Source organism: Homarus americanus, unplaced genomic scaffold (genome assembly GCF_018991925.1).
Source record: "Homarus americanus isolate GMGI-L3 unplaced genomic scaffold, GMGI_Hamer_2.0 scaffold16340, whole genome shotgun sequence".
Classification (NCBI taxonomy): domain Eukaryota; kingdom Metazoa; phylum Arthropoda; class Malacostraca; order Decapoda; family Nephropidae; genus Homarus; species Homarus americanus.
This window is the reverse complement of record NW_024729824.1, coordinates 91,253-110,000: the sequence shown is the minus strand read 5'-3', so window position 1 is coordinate 110,000 and position 18,748 is coordinate 91,253. Positions and strand designations below refer to the sequence as shown.

The window sequence follows — 18,748 nt, the reverse complement described above, 5'->3', positions numbered from 1 at the left end:
TCGGGAGCAGAATTGTTGACGCTGATCCCAATGGTGGAGTCGTCGACATATTTCCAGCGAGCGGGGGTTTCTCTTAGGGCATCATTGATGAGCATAAGGAAGCAGACTGGTCCCATCTTGGTGCCTTGGGGGACGCCACAGGTGAGTGACTGAAAGGTGGAGACAGCCCCTCGGAAGCGTACAGCTTGGCGTCGGTCACTGAGGAAGTCTGTAAGCCATGGTATAAGACTTCTCCGAAGCCCGAGGTCAATAGCTTTGTTGATGATTATATTGTGGTCGACTAGGTCGAATGCTTTAGTGAAATCAATGAAGGCGACAGCTACAGACGTTTTTCGTTTCTCGAGATGGCGGTATATGTAATCGAGAAAGCTGACAAGACAGTGAGTGGTGGAGGAAGTTTTCATATTGCCAAATTGCTGAGGGTCTACGACTCCTGCAATATCAGCATAAGCCCAGTCGAACACAAAACTTTCACAGATTAGGCTGGGTATTGGGGTGATTGCAATAGGTCGTAGCTGATTTAAGGATTGTGGGCTGGTTGACTTGGGCACTGGTGATACATAAGAGGTCTTCCAGTCAGCTGTGTGTGTGTGTGTGTGTGTGTGTGTGTGTAACAACAACAGCTGTAACAATGACAAAAACAGCTATTAAGACTTCGTTTCATACCAGCTAACCTTCCGTTCCTCTAACTCACTCACTCTTTCGATCGTGTGAATTCTCTCTTGCCTCTCCTGTTTCTCTAACCTTCTCTTTCTCTCCTCCTCTCATTCTTCGTCTGAGATATTCTTGTTCCATAAACAGAGAGAACATTTATTCCACCTCCTTTGTCGCCTCTACATCTATCTCTCTCTTATGTTACTAGTTTCTTATCTCCTCCTTTTATCATCAGATGTTTTTTACCTTTCATTCACATCCGAGAAATATTGCTTTCAATCCTCTTTTCCCAGACCCTTTCTTCGTCTCCTCTCTTCCTCTCTTTTTTTTCTTTGATTCACATCTGAGAGACTCCGGGTATTTTCTTTCTCTCCTCTCACTCTTTCTTAACCTTGTCTTTTCTCCTCTTCTTTCTTTCCTTCATTCACAATTGGTATGTTACCTCCAGCCATCTTTTTTTCTTCTTTCCCCCACAATCTTTCTTCTCACTTCTTTCTTCAATTCCTGTTTTTCTCTATATCCTTCCTTTATCATGAGACACTTTACCCCTAGTCATCTTTCTCTAAATTCTCTTTCTTCTGTTCCTTCTTTAATTCTCTCTTTCTTTTGATCTTTCTTTAACGCTCTCCGCTTCCTCTTCCTTCTATCATCTGGTTATCCCCCCCTCCGCACCGCCCTCATTACTGCTCTACCCCCCCCTCCGCATCGCCCCCCACCTCCTGCCCGCATCCTCTCCCCCTCACCATTTCCCTCCCCCCCATACCGTCCCTCTCCCTCCGCACCCCGCCCCTTCCCCGACCAGGAGAGCCACACAACAAAAACATCGTCTCCACCTCCTTGCGAATTCTCGTGAAGACAAGAGAAATTAGTTGTGCAAACAAGGGAGTCCATGTTGTAGAAAATTAAATCACACGTGCAGTGAACTCGACGGTAATCTTGTATGCATGAGTTGCTGCCGATCCGTAGCGACTTTTTTTATGAAGCTGAGAGGAAAGATACCCCACCCCCCCACCCACCCCCACCCATTATGTATGTAGACAATAACACAACAATGGCCCCGAATATTTCTTATCACAATACCTTCAAAAACTTGTTTCAAGGAGCTGGAGGCAATTGAAGGGGGTTATTCTCCTCCGCTAATGTACTCACTCCGAGAGGTTAAGTTATCTGCTGTGAGTGGCTGCCAGGCGAGAGGTTTCCTTAAGTCAAAATCCCATCGTGAAAAATGTGAAAACAAAAATCGCTTTAAAGAAGTTGAAGGCAATCTAGTTGCAATTCTCCTTCGCTAATGCGTTTGTTAGGACTGGTTTAAGTTTTCTCCAGTGCGGGCGAAGTGAACGAGCAGAGCAGCAACAACAAGAACATCAACAAGCTTCACTCCTCCTCCCCTTCCTCCTCCTCCCCCACCTCCTTTTCCTCATTTATCTTTTCCTTTTCCTCCTTTTGCTCTTCCTTTTCCTCCTCCTCCTCCCTCTGGTTCTCTCAGCGTTATAAGACTCGATAAGCTATACAGTATAAGACTCCTGTCAACATTCATTCTTTTCTCAGCCCGGGGCTTGGATCAGGGCTAAGACGAGGGAGGTAGATGGATGAGCCACAGGGCGAACGGGTGAGGCGAGGGAAAGACGAGAGAGAGAGAGAGAGAGAGAGAGAGAGAGAGAGAGCAAAAGGTGTGTGTGTGTGGGGGCAGGGCAGGGGGATAAGCCCAGCAGGCCACTATCCAGGTAGACTCGTTGTGAATGAGAATGTAGGCTGTACTAGTGCTGGAGGTGGTGAAGGCGGAGATGGGATGAGGCAGGTGATCACGAAGGCGCCAGGTGGGGCCCAGGTGAAGACGCCCAAGGAGGAATAAGGATTGAGGAAGAGGAGGAGGACAAAGAGGAGGAGGATACACAATGGAGGAGGAAGAGAATAGAGAAAGGAGGAGAATTAGAAGTCGAGAAGAAGGAAGTAAGGGTAATGGTGCGAGGGGAAACAGGATAGGTAGAGTGAAGTAAACGAGAGAGGAAACAATCAGAGAGAGAAAGACCAAGAAGAGAAGAGGATGAGTAGTCGAATGGGCCCCAGTCCTAATGGGCCCTAGTCATCAGGGACCCCAATAATAATTATCCTTAGTTATTTCTAGGGATGCATCGGAACCTCAATTTTTATGAAGTTCCGGTTCCGGCCGAAACTTTAGAAATATAATCGACCGGAACTTTTTATTGTGAAATTGGTTACTGTTTCATGAGTTTTACCTTCAGTTACTTCAGTTCACAACAGCCCACACCTCTAGTTGTAACTGCTTATTTTACCGAGTATATAGTACACATACCTCGTTACGTCCACCTCAGTTGCTATTCATGACAGAGTTGATGCCCTCGCCAAACTCGCGTCTAACAAAGACACCGTTGAATACAATTTGGGTCTGTCAAAAAGAACCCTTAAAACTGTAATTAGGAAAGAACTTATTGATGAGTTTGACGCAAGTAGACTAGTGCAAACAGGCACTAGTCGATCCATAGTTTACCATGATGAGATGTATCAAGTGAAACATGTATATGGAGCAAGTAACAAGATCACTAGATTACAAGATGTTGTAACCGCTAGATTAAGGTTAGGATATAAGTACCTCTGGCAGTATGTTCCTCAAGCAGATGTAAACAAGACTAAATGTAAAGTGTGTGGCCAGACATATGGCCACACACTTGAACACTACGTCCCCGACTGTGTGAAGATAGAACCTTTTAGGGACAGGTCCAAGCACACTGTGTGTGAAATGGCACAACACTTCATCTCTAATGGCAAGATAGCCGACATATTAAGATTGTATCCACCTTTTTGGGTAGTAACAATATCAGTTCTCATGTACAGAACCAAATACACAATGTGCTTGAATACCTCTCACGCAAATGAGAATAACAAAGTGTGAGGCCAGACATACTGCCTCACACGCCTGTACTCACGCATTTGTGAATAAGTTACCCTTTATGTATAGAACTAAACAAACAATGTAATTGAAATACTGTGTAACATTCAGTGCCATAATATCCTGACCACGGGGGTTAATTATTATGACCCGTTGTAAACTCTACTCTGTAATCCTTTTGCCTTACCGCTCACAGGATGACTGTGGGGTGCACAATAAAGTAGCCGCTGTAAGGGGCAAAATCAATATTCATGGAGACACTGAGTCATGTGTGAGACAGTTGGGTGAGTTGACTTGAGCGTCATCCTGATGGCTCTGTGTGACTGGTTGTGTCGTGATACATATACTAAGACTCGTGGCTTCCAAAAGATCGATTTTTTTTTTTACAATTTATTATTTTTCCATGTACAGTACTGTACTTATAAAACAACTTAAATCCTAAACGTAATATATTTTCGGTGATATAACATACAGTTTTAGACAAATACTATACAAAGTAAATCTTACCTTGAAGCATTGTTGTATTCCTGTATAAAAACACTATTAAAAAGTGGTAAGGCATATAAAACAAAGTGGCCTACTTGAACTTCATTTCACGGCTTTAGTTTGAGAAATTAGTTTAAAGCCAGAAACAAAGGCCAATAATCTGGTTCCGGTGCATCCATAGTTATTTCGCCCACTTGAATAACAAGATTTGAGTACAATATCGACCTTACCGGAGTAAATCAGCTGAGTTAAGTACTGAGACTCAAGCCATTGTTTACCTTGAGGCAGGACAAACGTTCATACACACGAGGTGATCAGGTCATAAAATTGGTCACACTCATTAATGACGTAATTATCGAGAATGAAAAATAATCAGTTCTCACGGACTCAAGTCTTAATGACCCATTATAATTAATCCCAGTCCTTAGAGACCCCGTTAATAATTAATCCCATTTGGACTTGGGATCAATTAGAACTAGGACCCATTATAACTGGTATCCATTATAACTGGGACCCATTGTAACTGGGACCCATTAAAACTGGGACCCAATATAACTGAGACCTATTATAACTGGGACCCATTATAACTGGGGCCCATTATAACTGGGGCCCATTATAACTGGGACCCATTATAACTGGGACTCATTATAACTGGGACCCATTATAACTGGGACCCATTATAACTGGGACCCATTATAACTGGGACCCATTATAGCTGGGACCCATTATAACTGGGACCCATTATAACTGGAACCCATTATAACTGGGACCCATTATAACTGGGACCCATTATAACTGGGACCCATTGTAACTGGGGCCCATTATAACTGGGACCCATTATAACATGGGGGACCCATTATAACTGGGACCATTATAACTGGGACCCGGGGACCCATTATAACTGGGACCCATTATAACTTGGACCCATTATAACTGGGACCCATTATAACTGGGACCCATTATAACTGGGACCCATTATAACTGGGACCCATTATAACTGGGACCCATTATAACTGGGACCCATTATAACTGGGACCCATTATAACTGGAACCCATTACAACTGGGACCCATTATAACTGGGACCCATTATAAATGGGACCCATTTGCCCTACAGCGAGGAAGAGTTGACTGTAATAAGCATAGTGAACGAGAAGCGAAGGAGAGAGATAACCAAAACAAATAATTGAAACAGATAGAAAGTGGGAGACGAAACGGTAGGAAAAAATATCGATAATGAAATCCAGAGAGATCAAGCATGTCTCTCTAGGAACAAGATGTTGATTAATGAACGGTCTTAACACGCACGCCCACATTCCTCCAACACGCCCACATTCCACCAACACACGCCCACATTCCTCCAACACACGCCCACATTCCTCCAACACACGCCCACATTTCTCCAACACACACCCACATTCCTCCACCACAAGTCCACATTCCTCCACCACAAGTCCACATTCCTCCACCACAAGTCCACATTCCTCCACCACGCCCACATTCCTCCAACACACGCCCATTCCTTCACCACAGTCCCACATTCCTCCAACACGCCCACATTCCTCCAACACACACCCATTCCACCACCACGCGCCACATTCCTCCAACACACACCCCTCTCAACACACGCCCACATTCCTCCAACACACGCCCACATTTCTCCAACACACACCACATTTCTCACACCCACATTCCTCCACCACAAGTCCACATTCCTCCACCACAAGTCCACATTCCTCCTACCACAAGTCCACATTCCTCCACCACAAGTCCACATTCCTCCACCACAAGTCCACATTCCACCAACACACGCCCACATTCCACCAACACACACCCACATTCCACCAACACACACCCACATTCCACCAACACACGCCCACATTCCACCAACACGCGCCCACATTCCTTTATTTCCCTCTCCCTGTCCACGTTCCCTACGCCTTACCTTACCTCACCTCACCTCCCCATTCTCTCACATCCCCTACAGGTTCTACTCACTTCCACCCACACCCTTTCCCCCACTCCTCACTCCTACACTTGTTAGTAACCCCAAACACACCCACATTCTTTCCACCTACTCCTCCTCCACCCAGACACGTAAGACATGCACACTCCCCCCCACTCCATCACACACACACAAACTCCACATTGCCAGATCGCCTTTAGCCATCTCTTAATTAAGTGCAACTCGCCTCACCAATTAGCTGGAGCGATAGCAGTGAGACATTTTCCCTCGCCTGTGTTGCCAGAACGTGTGTACAACCTTGCTTTTACCGGCTACCTCCTCCACACTGGGTTGCTCCTCCTTCCGTATTTTCTTCTCCTCACTTCGCCTTCAAAACATCACCCTTCACCTCCAGGCATCACGGCGACTCAAGAAATAGCCCACGAGTTGAATAGATTTGAAGAGAGGTTTTGAAAGAGAAGAGAACTCACCCTCCGTTTTCTTTTGTCTAGCTAAATGTCTGGTGAGAGGTGTGCAGAGAGAGCGAGTGAGAGGGGATACTGTTGCAAAGATAGAGAGCTGTGTGGGGTGTTAGGAGGGTGGAGTAGGGGTGTTGGAGGGTCGAGTGGGTGGGTGTGGGTGTAAGGAGGTGGTGTGGGTGTGTTGGAGGGTATGTGTCTGTGTGTGTGTGTGTGTGTGATATATTAAACAAAATGGTAGAAATATGAAAAAGTAAATCACCAAAGACCTCATAGGCTGATCGACTCATCTTTCATAGTTACCCTTGTAGAAAACTGGAAGAGGGGGAGAGGGGAGGTGGGGAAGGGAGGAGAGAATCTAAGGAAATATTAATATCAAACAGTTAATATCTGACCATAGAGCTTTAGTTATGAGGTCACTGATGTACTCTGGCGTCCTAGATACGGGTCGAGTAATTACGCAGGTGAAGACTAACGACTGATGTGTGTTGACGTCTGTACTGTACTATAGGTATATAGTTGTTCAAAATATATATTTGTTTTAAATTTAGTAGAAAAGTTACGCCCCCAAAATTTCATCCGGTGTCATCGATCAATGGTGAACTAAAACAAATTAGTGTTTATTTTCTTTTTTGTTGTGGATGGAGATGATATGTCGCATTTATCTATATTAATATATACCGTAATACAGACCTATGGCGACTGTAAACAAAGCGTCATATTTCTTCAATACCAATACTTGTATCTTTGTCCACAAGTATGCAAATGAGTATATCAAAGGACCCCGAAAGCACTCCCAACACAACCACACATCTGTATCAATAAACACGATATATTATGTAATACTTTACAGATACTAAAATAAGTATTAGTTCAGAAGGTTTGTAAACTTGTTAGTGAAAGTGGGTCTCAAGTGCCTCACGTCCCAGTAAGGCAACACAGATGCACCACATTAAAGACAGGAGGCCGACACTGAACTCGACCGTCTTCACTTCCCCAATTGAAAAGGTAGGTACCCATTCACAGGTGGGTCGACAAAGGGTGCCCCGGGTACGAGCCAGTGATCTGAAATGCAGCAGGTGAACGCTATTATCCACACGTCCACCGCATCTAGCACACACACACACACACACACACACACACACACACACACAATGCATACATACATACATACATACATACTGTGCATACATACATACATACATTCATTACTTCCTACCATAAACTACAGTAAAAATAATATTGTGGCCACTAATGTTTGTGTTGTCTTTCTGGATAATGGTTTAACAGGACGATGGTTTAACAGGACGATGGTTTAACAGGACGATGGTTTAACAGGACGATGGTTTAACAGGACGATGGTTTAACAGGATAATGGTTTAACAGGATAATGGTTTAACAGGACGATGGTTTAACAGGACGATGGTTTAACAGGACGATGGTTTAACAGGACGATGGTTTAACAGGACGATGGTTTAACAGGACGATGGTTTAACAGGACGATGGTTTAACAGGATAATGGTTTAACAGGATAATGGTTTAACAGGACGATAGTTTAACAGGACGATGGTTTAACAGGACGATGGTTTAACAGGACGATGGTTTGGTTTAACAGGACGATGGTTTTAACAGGACGATGGTTTTAACAGGACGATGGTTTAACAGGACGGTGGTTTAACAGGACGATGGTTTAACAGGACGATGGTTTAACAGGACAATGGTTTAACAGAACGATGGTTTAACAGGACGATGGTTTAACAGGACGATGGTTTAACAGGACGATGGTTTAACAGGATAATGGTTTAACAGGACGACGGTTTAACAGGACGATAGTTTAACAGGACAATTGTTTAACAGAACGATGGTTTAGCAAGACGATGGTTTAAAACAATATCTCAAATCATCATCTTCAAAAAGACTAAACCAATATTCTAATACTCATCCTCCACCAGCTCTCGCCTCGACGAAAATAAACCCGAGATAAAAGACCTCGAGACTAATTTACGAGAGGCTCTGGGAGTTTGAGTTTAAGTAACACTGAAAGGACTGGCTGGCTGGGGGGGGTGGTGAGGGGTGAGGGTGAGGGGTGAGGAGAGAGGAGGAGAGAGAGAGAGAGAGAGAGAGAGAGAGAGAGTAGGAGAATAAGAGAAAAAAGAGGAAAGAATGAAGTAAAGAAAATGAAAACGACGAAAATACATGGCGAAGGTCATTTCAAAAGCCTTCGAGGAGGGAACGGGTGATGTCAGGAAGGTGTAGGAGGAATCGGGTGATGTCAGGAAGGTGTAGGAGGAATCGGGTGATGTCAGGAAGGATCGAAGGATGTCATGAGGGATCGGGGGATGTCAGCGGTTGAATGGAAGGGATTATGAGTTTTTTGGGGTACATTTATGAGGGCTGTATAGTGTACTGGACCGCTATATGAGGGCTGTATAGTGTACTGGACCGCTATATGAGGGCTGTATAGTGTACTGGACCGCTATATGAGGGCTGTATAGTGTACTGAACCGCTATATGAGGGCTGTATAGTGTACTGGACCGCTATATGAGGGCTGAAAGAGTGTGTTGAGAAGAGGAAGTTAATAAGGATGCTAGATTCTGTTAGATAGACGAAGAGAGAATTGCAATAAGGTGAAGGATAACTTTGGTGTGTTGTAAAGTATGTTAAGGGATTCAGACAGCTTAGAGAGTGCGTTACGTGAACCTAATAAGACTGACATAGAAAGCTAAGTGTGTTATGAAAGGATTTAGTGAGTGAAAGTTACTCTTGGGTGTCAAAGAAAGTTAGCAGTACAATAGATGGATGCAATGTAGTGAAGAGGAAACTGGGAGGTTCAGAAAGTTTGTTGCAATTACATTAGATGAAACCACAAGACTGACCTACTTATATAAACCAACTTAATAGAGGAAGATAGTGTCTCTCTCTCTCTCTCTCTCTCTCTCTCTCTCTCTCTCTGCCGGTGAGAGGTAGGGAGAGTACGAGGTCCGGGTGAGAGATAGGGAGGTAGAGTAGGAAGGAGGGAGAGTAGCATGGAGGGAAAGTAGCAAGGAGGGAAAGTAGCAAGGAGGGAAAGTAGGAAGGAGGGAGAGTAGGAAGAGGGGAAAGTAGCAAGGAGGGAAAGTAGGAAGAAGGGAGACTTGGAAGGAGGGAAAGTAGGAGGGAGGGAAAGTAACAAGGAGGGAAAGTAGGAAGAAGGGAGACTTGGAAGGAGGGAAAGTAGGAAGGAGGGAGACTTGGAAGGAGGGAAAGTAGGGAGAGTAGGAAGAAGGGAAAGTAACAAGGAGAGAAAGTAGGAAGAAGGGAGACTTGGAAGGAGGGAAAGTAGGGAGAGTAGAAATAATAACTATATTATAAAAACAACACGACAAAGATTAAGACAAGTACAGTACAGGATCGTGACCAAACTATCACCTACCTGACCTCAGTTAAAATCCCCAGGTAAGGTCAAGTTTCAGAATCAATTTAATAATATTCTCTACATATTTTTGTTATGTTTTCAGCTTAAGTGAACCAATTAGTTTTATTCTTAACGAGGATTATTTAACGAATGAACTTTAGTGTATCCAAACCCCAGACATCTTTGATTTTACGGTATAAAATATATTGAATCATCCATCAGGCAGAAAAGTTGAAAAATACTCGCAAGAGAAAAGAAAAATTTATGTATTTGACCTATAGAACTGTATTGACAAGCAGGCAGCTGTAACTGGATATATTTCACGTGTTGAGCAACCTTAATGTGACATATGCTGAAATATGTTAGTTGATAGTATACCTTAAAGCAGTGTGTGTGTGTGTGTGTGTGTGTGTGTGTGTGTGTGTGTGTGTGTGTGTGTGTGTGTGTGTGTGTGTGTGTGTCACTCAATATACCAACATATAACACAAATCTCTCAATAGTACAGCCAACTCACAACTACGTCAAGTAATCGTGATAAAAAATGCACACATAAACATTCTGTAGCCCGGCAAGCATTCCAAAGAGGTATACTAACTCACACGGGTCTGATGTCTTACTCGATGCGGTGACCTTTGACCTTTGCCCTTGACCTTTACCTTTGTCCTTGACTTTTGACCTTGACCTTGATTTTTTACAATTGCCATTGACCTTTGACCTTGACATTTTCCCTTGACCTTTGCACCTTTCATTCAAATTTAGTGTCGGAAGAATAAACCACATTCCTCCAGTCGGAAAAAAACAAACGAGAGAACACACACACACAGACACACACGTTCAGCATTTTCAAACACTGAATTTCTCGACACACAAAAAAATTCGGGATATTCACACGGCAGCTCCACCGTGCGCGCGCGCGCGTGTGTGTGTGTGTGTGTGTCAAAAAATCGCAAACAAAATATGTGAGAACAACGTCTAACTAACCATCCCAAGCGAGGCAGTGTGGGGAGGGGACGGAAGGGGAGAAAACAGTGAGGGAAGAGAGAGACGGAGGTGAGGAAGAGACAGTGTGGGGTGAGGAGGGAGGGGACGGAAGGGGAGAAAACAGTGAGGGAAGAGACGGTGAGCAGAGGAGACATGAGGGGGAGGGGTGAGGAAGACATCGTGAAAGAAGAGAGAAGGTAGTGAGGTTGGGGGAAATGGAATGAGGGGAAGGAAGAAGGCAGAGGGAGGGGAAAAGCCATGAGTGGGAGGGGAGAAGGAGGGCCTGAAGGTATAAGGGGGGGGAGGGGAGGCAGCATCAGTTGCATGAATAATTCCCCTCATATTTAAGGCAGCGAGGGCTTACCATAAGAGGGGAAAATGACCAAGGGGAGAAAAAGGAAAACACGGCAGAGGGGATCAAGGTTGAAGTTTAGGCGAGAGTCTAGGAGGAAGAGAATGCTACTCAACCGCCGCCCCGAAGGGTGGAATTCCATGTAACGCCGGATGGAGGATTCGTCTCTGTGATCACGCAGGAGGTGAGGAGGTTGTTACTTGCGGGTTAGTCTGAATTATATGTTGAGCATCGCTTGTGTGTGTGTGTGTGTGTGTGTGTGTGTGTGTGTGTGTGTGTGTGTGTGTGTGTGTGTGTGTGTGTCATATTTGCACCTGTGAAAATTTCTGACACAAAAAAGAGCTATAGCTTTGCCTAATAAAGCTGAAAATCACTAATTATCGAACTCGACTTGACCATTAATGACATAAATCGACGTGCCGAATTTCACTTCAAACTGCCAAGTCTTTCTCAAGTTATTACACGGACAAGCATCTCGAACGGTCGTACAAACAGACGTAACAGCTATATGCCTCCCCTCCCTCTACCATCTTCCATAACGAGTGTTTATATGTAAAAAAAAATTATATATATATATATATATATATATATATATATATATATATATATATATATATATATATATATATATATATATATATATATATATATATATATATATATATATTAATATATATATATATATATATATATATATATATATATATATATCATCATAAATCCACAATGAAAACGTGGATAAGATAAATCTTGATAAAATCACACGGGAAAATGCATCTATTTCTTCTTAAACTTTAACCCAACCAAACAACCTAGCCTTGACCAACCCGACCCGACCCGACCCGACCCGACCGACCCGACCCGACCCAACCCAACCCAGCAACCCAACCCACCCAGCCCAATGACCCGACCGACCAAAATGTAAATCTTTGGTAAATCTCCCGCTTTTCCCCTCACAGGTTGTATATTGTGATGTGTGTGTGTGTGTGTGTGTGTGTGTGTGTGTGTGATCACGGCTCAACAGACAGGTAAAGTTTGATCTGTAATTTGCGACCTTCACCGTAAACTGATGAGGGGAATGTGTGCCCTATGTACACACTGGCGGGGGAGGTGAGGGTGGATGGGTGTGAGTGGATAAGAGTGGATGGATATGTGTGGATGAAAGTGGGAGTAGATGGATGTGAGTGAACGTAAGAGCGAATGGATGTGGATGGACGAGAGCAGATGGATGTCAGAATGGCTGGATGTGAATGAATGTGAGAATGTTAGTGTACGTGAGTGGATGAATGTGTGTGGATGTGAGAGTGAATACGAATAAATGTGAAAACGTATGTCCTTAGAGTGTATAAAAGAGTGAGAAATTAAGAAGGGATTTGAAAGCGAAGTCAGAGCGAGGAAAAATATGTAGCGCATCTAGCTAACTAATGACTCTCTCTCTCTCTCTCTCTCTCTCTCTCTCTCTCTCTCTCTCTCTCTCTCCTGTTTGCTGAATGTGGATCATATCAATGTAAACACCAAAACTGTGACCTCACTGATAAACAAACAAAATTATTGAATTTTGGCCCAATTGGACGAAAAAATATCCTAAAAATGAGATTATTGACTCAAATAACCTCCCCCCTCCCCCTCGTCCCTAACACACATACAACCTGCCACACCCAATACCTACCCCTCCCCCATTATACACCCACAACTAACCATAACTATCGACCCATCTAGCCATATACATCCATTCCACATCCCCGTCATCCACACTGTCATCCGGTCATCCACCTCAGTCATTAATTTACAAATGTTTCTTAGTTTCACGTGCAACCCCTCACTAAAACAGGTTTATTAAAGTGGTAATTAGGACAGGTGAAGCAGGTCATCACACCCTCGGCTATCTCACCCTCCCTTCTCCCTCACCCGTCTCTACCCTCACCTGTCACCCCTTACCCTCACCTCTCCCCTCTACTTGTCCCCTCCACCTCACCCTCCACCATCACCTCTCCCCCTCCACCATCACCTATCCCCCTCCCACCTCCTCTCCCTCCACCATCACCTCTCCCCACCCCCCCCCCTCCCCCCTCCACCATCCCCACCTCTCCTCATCCACCTTCCCCTCCCACCATCACCTCTCCCCCTCACCCCCTCTCCCCCCTCCACCATCACCTCTCCCCTCCCCCCCACCTCCTCCCCTCCCCCTCCTCTCCCCTCCCCCTCCCTCCCCTCCCTCCTCCCCCCTAACCTCCCGACCCTCCTCGTGTCACCAGGTATACGTTAAATATATTGAAATTATATTAAATTGTTATATTAATTTTTGGCTTAATTGACTCGTGTATAAACAACTCGTCTTCATAACTCTGTGGGGAATAGGGGTGGTGGTAGGAGGGGTGTGGGAGGAGGGGGAGTGGTGGGAGGGGTAGGGAGGGGGTGGTGGGAAGGAGGTGAGGGGAGGGAGGTGGTGGGAGGAGGAGGTGTGGGAGGAGGTGGTGGGAGGAGGGGGTGGAGGAGGAGGGTGGTGGGAGTGCGTGCTCAGGTGACTTGTCCAAACTGAGGTGGGTGTAAGGCCTTGTTTACAAATAAAGGAATAGTGAGCAGGAAACAGAAGACACACACAACACACACACACACACACACACACCACACACACACAGACACACACACACCTACCTTCAGGTGCTGACAAATTTCCATGACATTTTAGAGCCAATAAGCCTGGCAGTATTTCCACCATCAATATTAGTTTAAGACCTGTTCCTCTTTATGACGCCCATAACAGGGTGTCCTCCTCCCCATCAATGTCTCAGAGTCATGGACGCTGTAATGTTATTGACCCACAACTATCTCTTGTATGTAGAGGACACAGCATGACGCCCCGTGACCTCAGCTGCTGGGGTACACTGTACTATGCAGGGCGTCTCGTACAGGGAGACGTGACCCACACACCTGCTCGTACCTTTACCATGAAGATGACGGCACTGTATTACACAACTGGGCCCAGACCCCCTAACAGTTCCTGTGATGTAAGAATGCAATTAAGAGGTTAACTTAATCTAAACACAACTATAACATTAAACAATTACCTCAAAATTGCAGCGAGACTAAGGGAATGCAATCACTTTAGCAGCAGCTGAGAGGAGTGTAAAATAGTGTAACATTCTGTACCGCAACTTGGTCTGGTGCAGTGAACGTCTCTGGCGAAGGTAGAATCCCAAGTGTACTTTTTACTCTAGTTTACGATGTTGGTTTTGCATTTTATCCTAAGTTCAACCAGTTAGGAGGAATCTTCGGAACCTTTGAGGATCCGGATTTGTGAGGTGACGGTGAGGAACCCTAGGTGCGCTGAGTCACCACAGACCAAAACTTACATCGTAAAAAAAAAAAAAAAAATGAATCTTTGTTTATCAACCTAAAGATCTGGTCCAAGAGGCTTTATTACCGACACCAAACTCCCACGACAACAGTAAGACGACGACGGTATTTATTTTCAACTTAACATTATCATTTTCACAAGCTGGAAATATCATATAATTAATGAATGAACACTTCCGACACACGAACAATGGCGTATTTTGTTCAGCGATATTGAACTAATGAACCTTTTGTTATTATGTGTCCAGTGGCAGCCTCAGTACACAGCACCTTCTGATCACACGCACAGAACAACAGGTGTCACGGGCAGCGGTCCACCATAACAACTGCACAGTCACCAGTGAGTCATTAAGATGGTGAAGCAAACACCTCACACATACTGTTCTGTGGTGGTACAGTGTGGGCATTGTGTAGGAAGCAACCACGTACTTTTGGGACTGGAGCCCTGAACCCTGATCCACATACCGTGTCTGGAACCCTGAACCCTGATCCACATACTGTGTCTGGAACCCTGAACCCTGATCCACATACTGTGTCTGGAGCCCTGATCCAATGGTTCACTGTACCTGAGAAAGGAGAATAAGACAATTAAATCATTGATATATTGAATTGTGTTTATGATCGCATATATATATATATATATATATATATATATATATATATATATATATATATATATATATATATATATATATATATATATATATATAATGGTTACCCCTCGAGTTCGCGTGGCTGGTGCTAGGGCCACCTAGGAGTGAATATGTTTAAGCTGTCACCAACGTTTTTACTTTATCACCACATCTAAGCAACATTCAGAGCCTCAGATGGAACAGTAATACCCACAGTATGACCAGAGTGAGAGAAAGGTGTTAAGAGACTCGGCCGAGAGTCCCAAAACGAAATTTAAAATGAGGGCAGCGTGTGGGGTCCTGTACACCATCCTCAGCCTCCCCCTCACCTTCTGCGTCTATCATGCCTTAAAGTTAACCATATTAAGTGCCAGATCTAGTCGGAGTCCCCAGCATAAATGTTTTGTTTCTATATTAACAATTACAACACAGTTAACACTGCATTATGAGACCATATATCTGTGTTTCAGTGACTTCCGGGCGGCTTTAGTGTAAGACTTATATTTACATTATTTTCTATGGGAAGTAAAACAGTTTGTGAGGAGCCTCCACGGTACAAGAGATTCTTTCTATGTATGTATGTATGTATGGATGTATGTATGTATGTGTGTGTGTATGTATGTATGTATAAACCACATAAAGATCAACCAAAATAAAAGAAAACAGTCTCTTCCACCTACAGTAATCTGACCACAAAAAGCCAAAATCACACCAATAAAACACAACCAAAAAGATGAATCCAGAACATCAAAGGAAAACCGAAAATACAGTAACGTTCCTTCCTCCTGTAAACCACGGGGCAAAAACCACATGTTTCACCTATATGTGTCATCGGCCCTCAACACCTGTATGAACAACGCAACACAATTTAAAATAGAAACCAGGAATAAGGATTAAATGTACCCAGAGGCAGGCAGGTCTCTCGTTATATTCTGTTAGGACATACGAGTGCCGCGTGTTTGTCCGTCTCTCTCTCAGGTAGATGCTAGTTTAAGTCCATCACTAGTACAGGTGGGCCCAGGTACATGAATCAAGGTGTGGGTGGTTCATTGGACAAGTGTAGAGGTGAGATGACACACCAGACTCAATCACCAGAAATAAAATGGTTGTAAGTGATGGAGGACACACACGCACACACACACACACACACACATGACCGTATATTTTAGGCAGGTGTGGCTGGTAATCATAATTAGGTCTTAACCAAATCTCAACAAAGGTGGCGCACACACCTGGGGTCAAGATTAGTCCGGCCTCGTTAGTGTAGTGAAGAAGACGTGTATCACTTACTTCACCCTTAATTAAGATACCACCTTATATTATTATAAAACATAGGTAATTAGCCTGTAAAGACACCATGCGCGTCGTCCTACTGCCTTCATTACAGGTTACTGCAGGCCAGGATGCTCACGCCCTGTTGCTTGAGTGTTTTCTTCAATCATTTATCACATCTTCTTGTCTTCCTTCAACCGTTGTCTTGTTCTTGTTTCTTTGAATTGCGAGTTGATGAGAGACAACTGTCATTACCGCAATGGACTATCTAGCACCCAGGACCCGTCCAGTGGGGGAAGGGTCATCTGTTTGTTGGGTCCTGGCCACTGTGTGTGTGTGTGTGTGTGTGTGTGTGTGTGTGTGTGTGTGTGTGTCAGTCACTTCACTGGGCTCACTCACCAATTTTCCATATTTACGCTCTGACACACACGCTGTCTTGTGCAGCGTGTCAGTCACCTTCCTTGGTGCAAGTTTTATTGACTTACTGTGGTTGTGTCCCAAAGAACTGTCAAACTGGTTACTTTCAAGTCACTTAATCAACATTTAAGAATAATAATTTGGAACGTGCATGTATGTACACACACACACACACACACACACACACACACACACACACACACACAACAACATATACCCAGAGTCTCAGTGGATTCATTTAAAAATATTTCCCACGTTCGTTCGTTAGGTATAAATGAAAAGAAAAAAAAACACCTACAGACACTATAACTTATTCTGGCGTCGGTGTGAATTTAAAACATCTTTTTTTGGTTTTGATCTTCATCGACTTTGACAGCAGGAGTAATGGGATGCAGGATGCAAATCTCCAGTGTAATTCGAAACTTGGACTGCAATATCCCGCCGTCGACCTACATCACTACGCTTCTGGGGCGAGGAGAACACCGCTAGCTGAGTACTTCACCACCTGTACTCACACCCCATGTGAGTACTTCCCTACTTGTACTCATACCTGTGTTGGTGAGCTGAGCACCTCCCCCACCTGTGTGTTGGTGAGCTGAGCACCTCCCCACCTGGGTGTTGGTGAGCTGAGCACCTCCCCACCTGTGTGTTGGTGAGCTGGGCACCTCCCCCACCTGGTGTTGGTGAGCAGAGCACCTCCACCTGTGTGTTGGTGAGCTGAGCACCTCCCCACCTGGGTGTTAGTGATAGACCCCCCACCAGGGTGTTAGTGAGCTGAGACCTCCCCACCTGGGTGTTAGTGAGCTAAGCACCTCCCCCACCTGTGTGTTGGTGAGCTGAGCACCTCCCCACCTGGGTGTTAGTGAGCTGAGCACCTCCCCACCTGGGTGTTGGTGAGCTGAGCACCTCCCCACCTGTGTGTTGGTGAGCTGAGCACCTCCCACAGGGTGATAGTGAGCTGAGCACCTCCCCACCTGGGTGTTAGTGAGCTGAGCACCCCTCCACGAGGGCAGTGAGCTGAGCACCTCCCCCACCAGGGTGTTAGTGAGCTGAGCACCTCCACCACCTGTGTTGGTGAGGTGAGCACCTCACGAGGGTGTTAGTGAGCTGCACCTCCCCCACCTGGGTGTTGGTGAGCTGAGCACCTCCCCACAGGGTGTTAGTGAGCTGAGCACCTCCCCACCTGGGTGTTAGTGAGCTACACCTCCACCTGCTGGGTGAGCTGAGCACCTCCCCCACCAGGGTGTTAGGAGCTGAGCACCCCACCGGGTGTTAGTGAGCCGCACCCCCCGTGTGGAGCTGAGCACTCCCCGAGGGTGAGAGCTGACACCTCCCCACCTGGTGAGCTGAGCACCTCCCCACCTGGGTGTTAAGGAGCTAAGCACCTCCCCACCTGTGTGTTAGTGAGGCACCACCCCCCCACCTGTGTGTTAGTGAGCTGAGCACCTCCCCCACCTGGGTGTTGGTGAGCTGAGCACCCCACCTGGGTGTTGGTGAGCTGAGCACCTCCCCCACCTGGTGGGAACTGAGCACCTCCCCCACCTATGTGTTGGTGAGCTGAGCACCTCCCCCACCTGGGTGTTGGGTGAACTGAGCACCTCCCACCTATGTGTTGGTGAGCTGAGCACCTCCCCACCTGGGTGTTGGTGAGCTGAGCACCACCCCCACCTGGGAGAACCCCACCATGTGTTGGAGCTGAGCACCCCTGGTGAGCTGAGCACCCCCCACCTGTGTGTTGGTAGCTGAGCACCACCTGTGTTAGTGGCTGAGCACCCCCCACCTGGGTGTTGGTGAGCTGAGCACCACCCCCACCTGGGTGTTGGTGAGCTACACCTCCCCCACCTGCGGAGCTGACACCTCCCCGGGTGTTAG

At 45.5% G+C, this 18,748-nt stretch overlaps 1 protein-coding gene across 1 annotated transcript in view; it reads right to left on the bottom strand.

The window, feature by feature from the left end:
* The window catches only part of LOC121866838 (anti-sigma-I factor RsgI2-like), a 60,698-nt gene extending 45,166 nt beyond the window's left edge, over positions 1-15,532 (bottom strand). The window contains exons 1-2 of the mRNA XM_042366574.1: positions 15,517-15,532; positions 14,985-15,121 (exon numbers count right to left, since the gene is read on the bottom strand). Of these exons, the coding sequence (XP_042222508.1) occupies positions 14,985-15,121; positions 15,517-15,532 (153 nt within the window). The remainder of the gene's footprint in view (positions 1-14,984; positions 15,122-15,516) is intronic.
* Between the last annotated feature and the right edge of the window lie 3,216 nt (positions 15,533-18,748).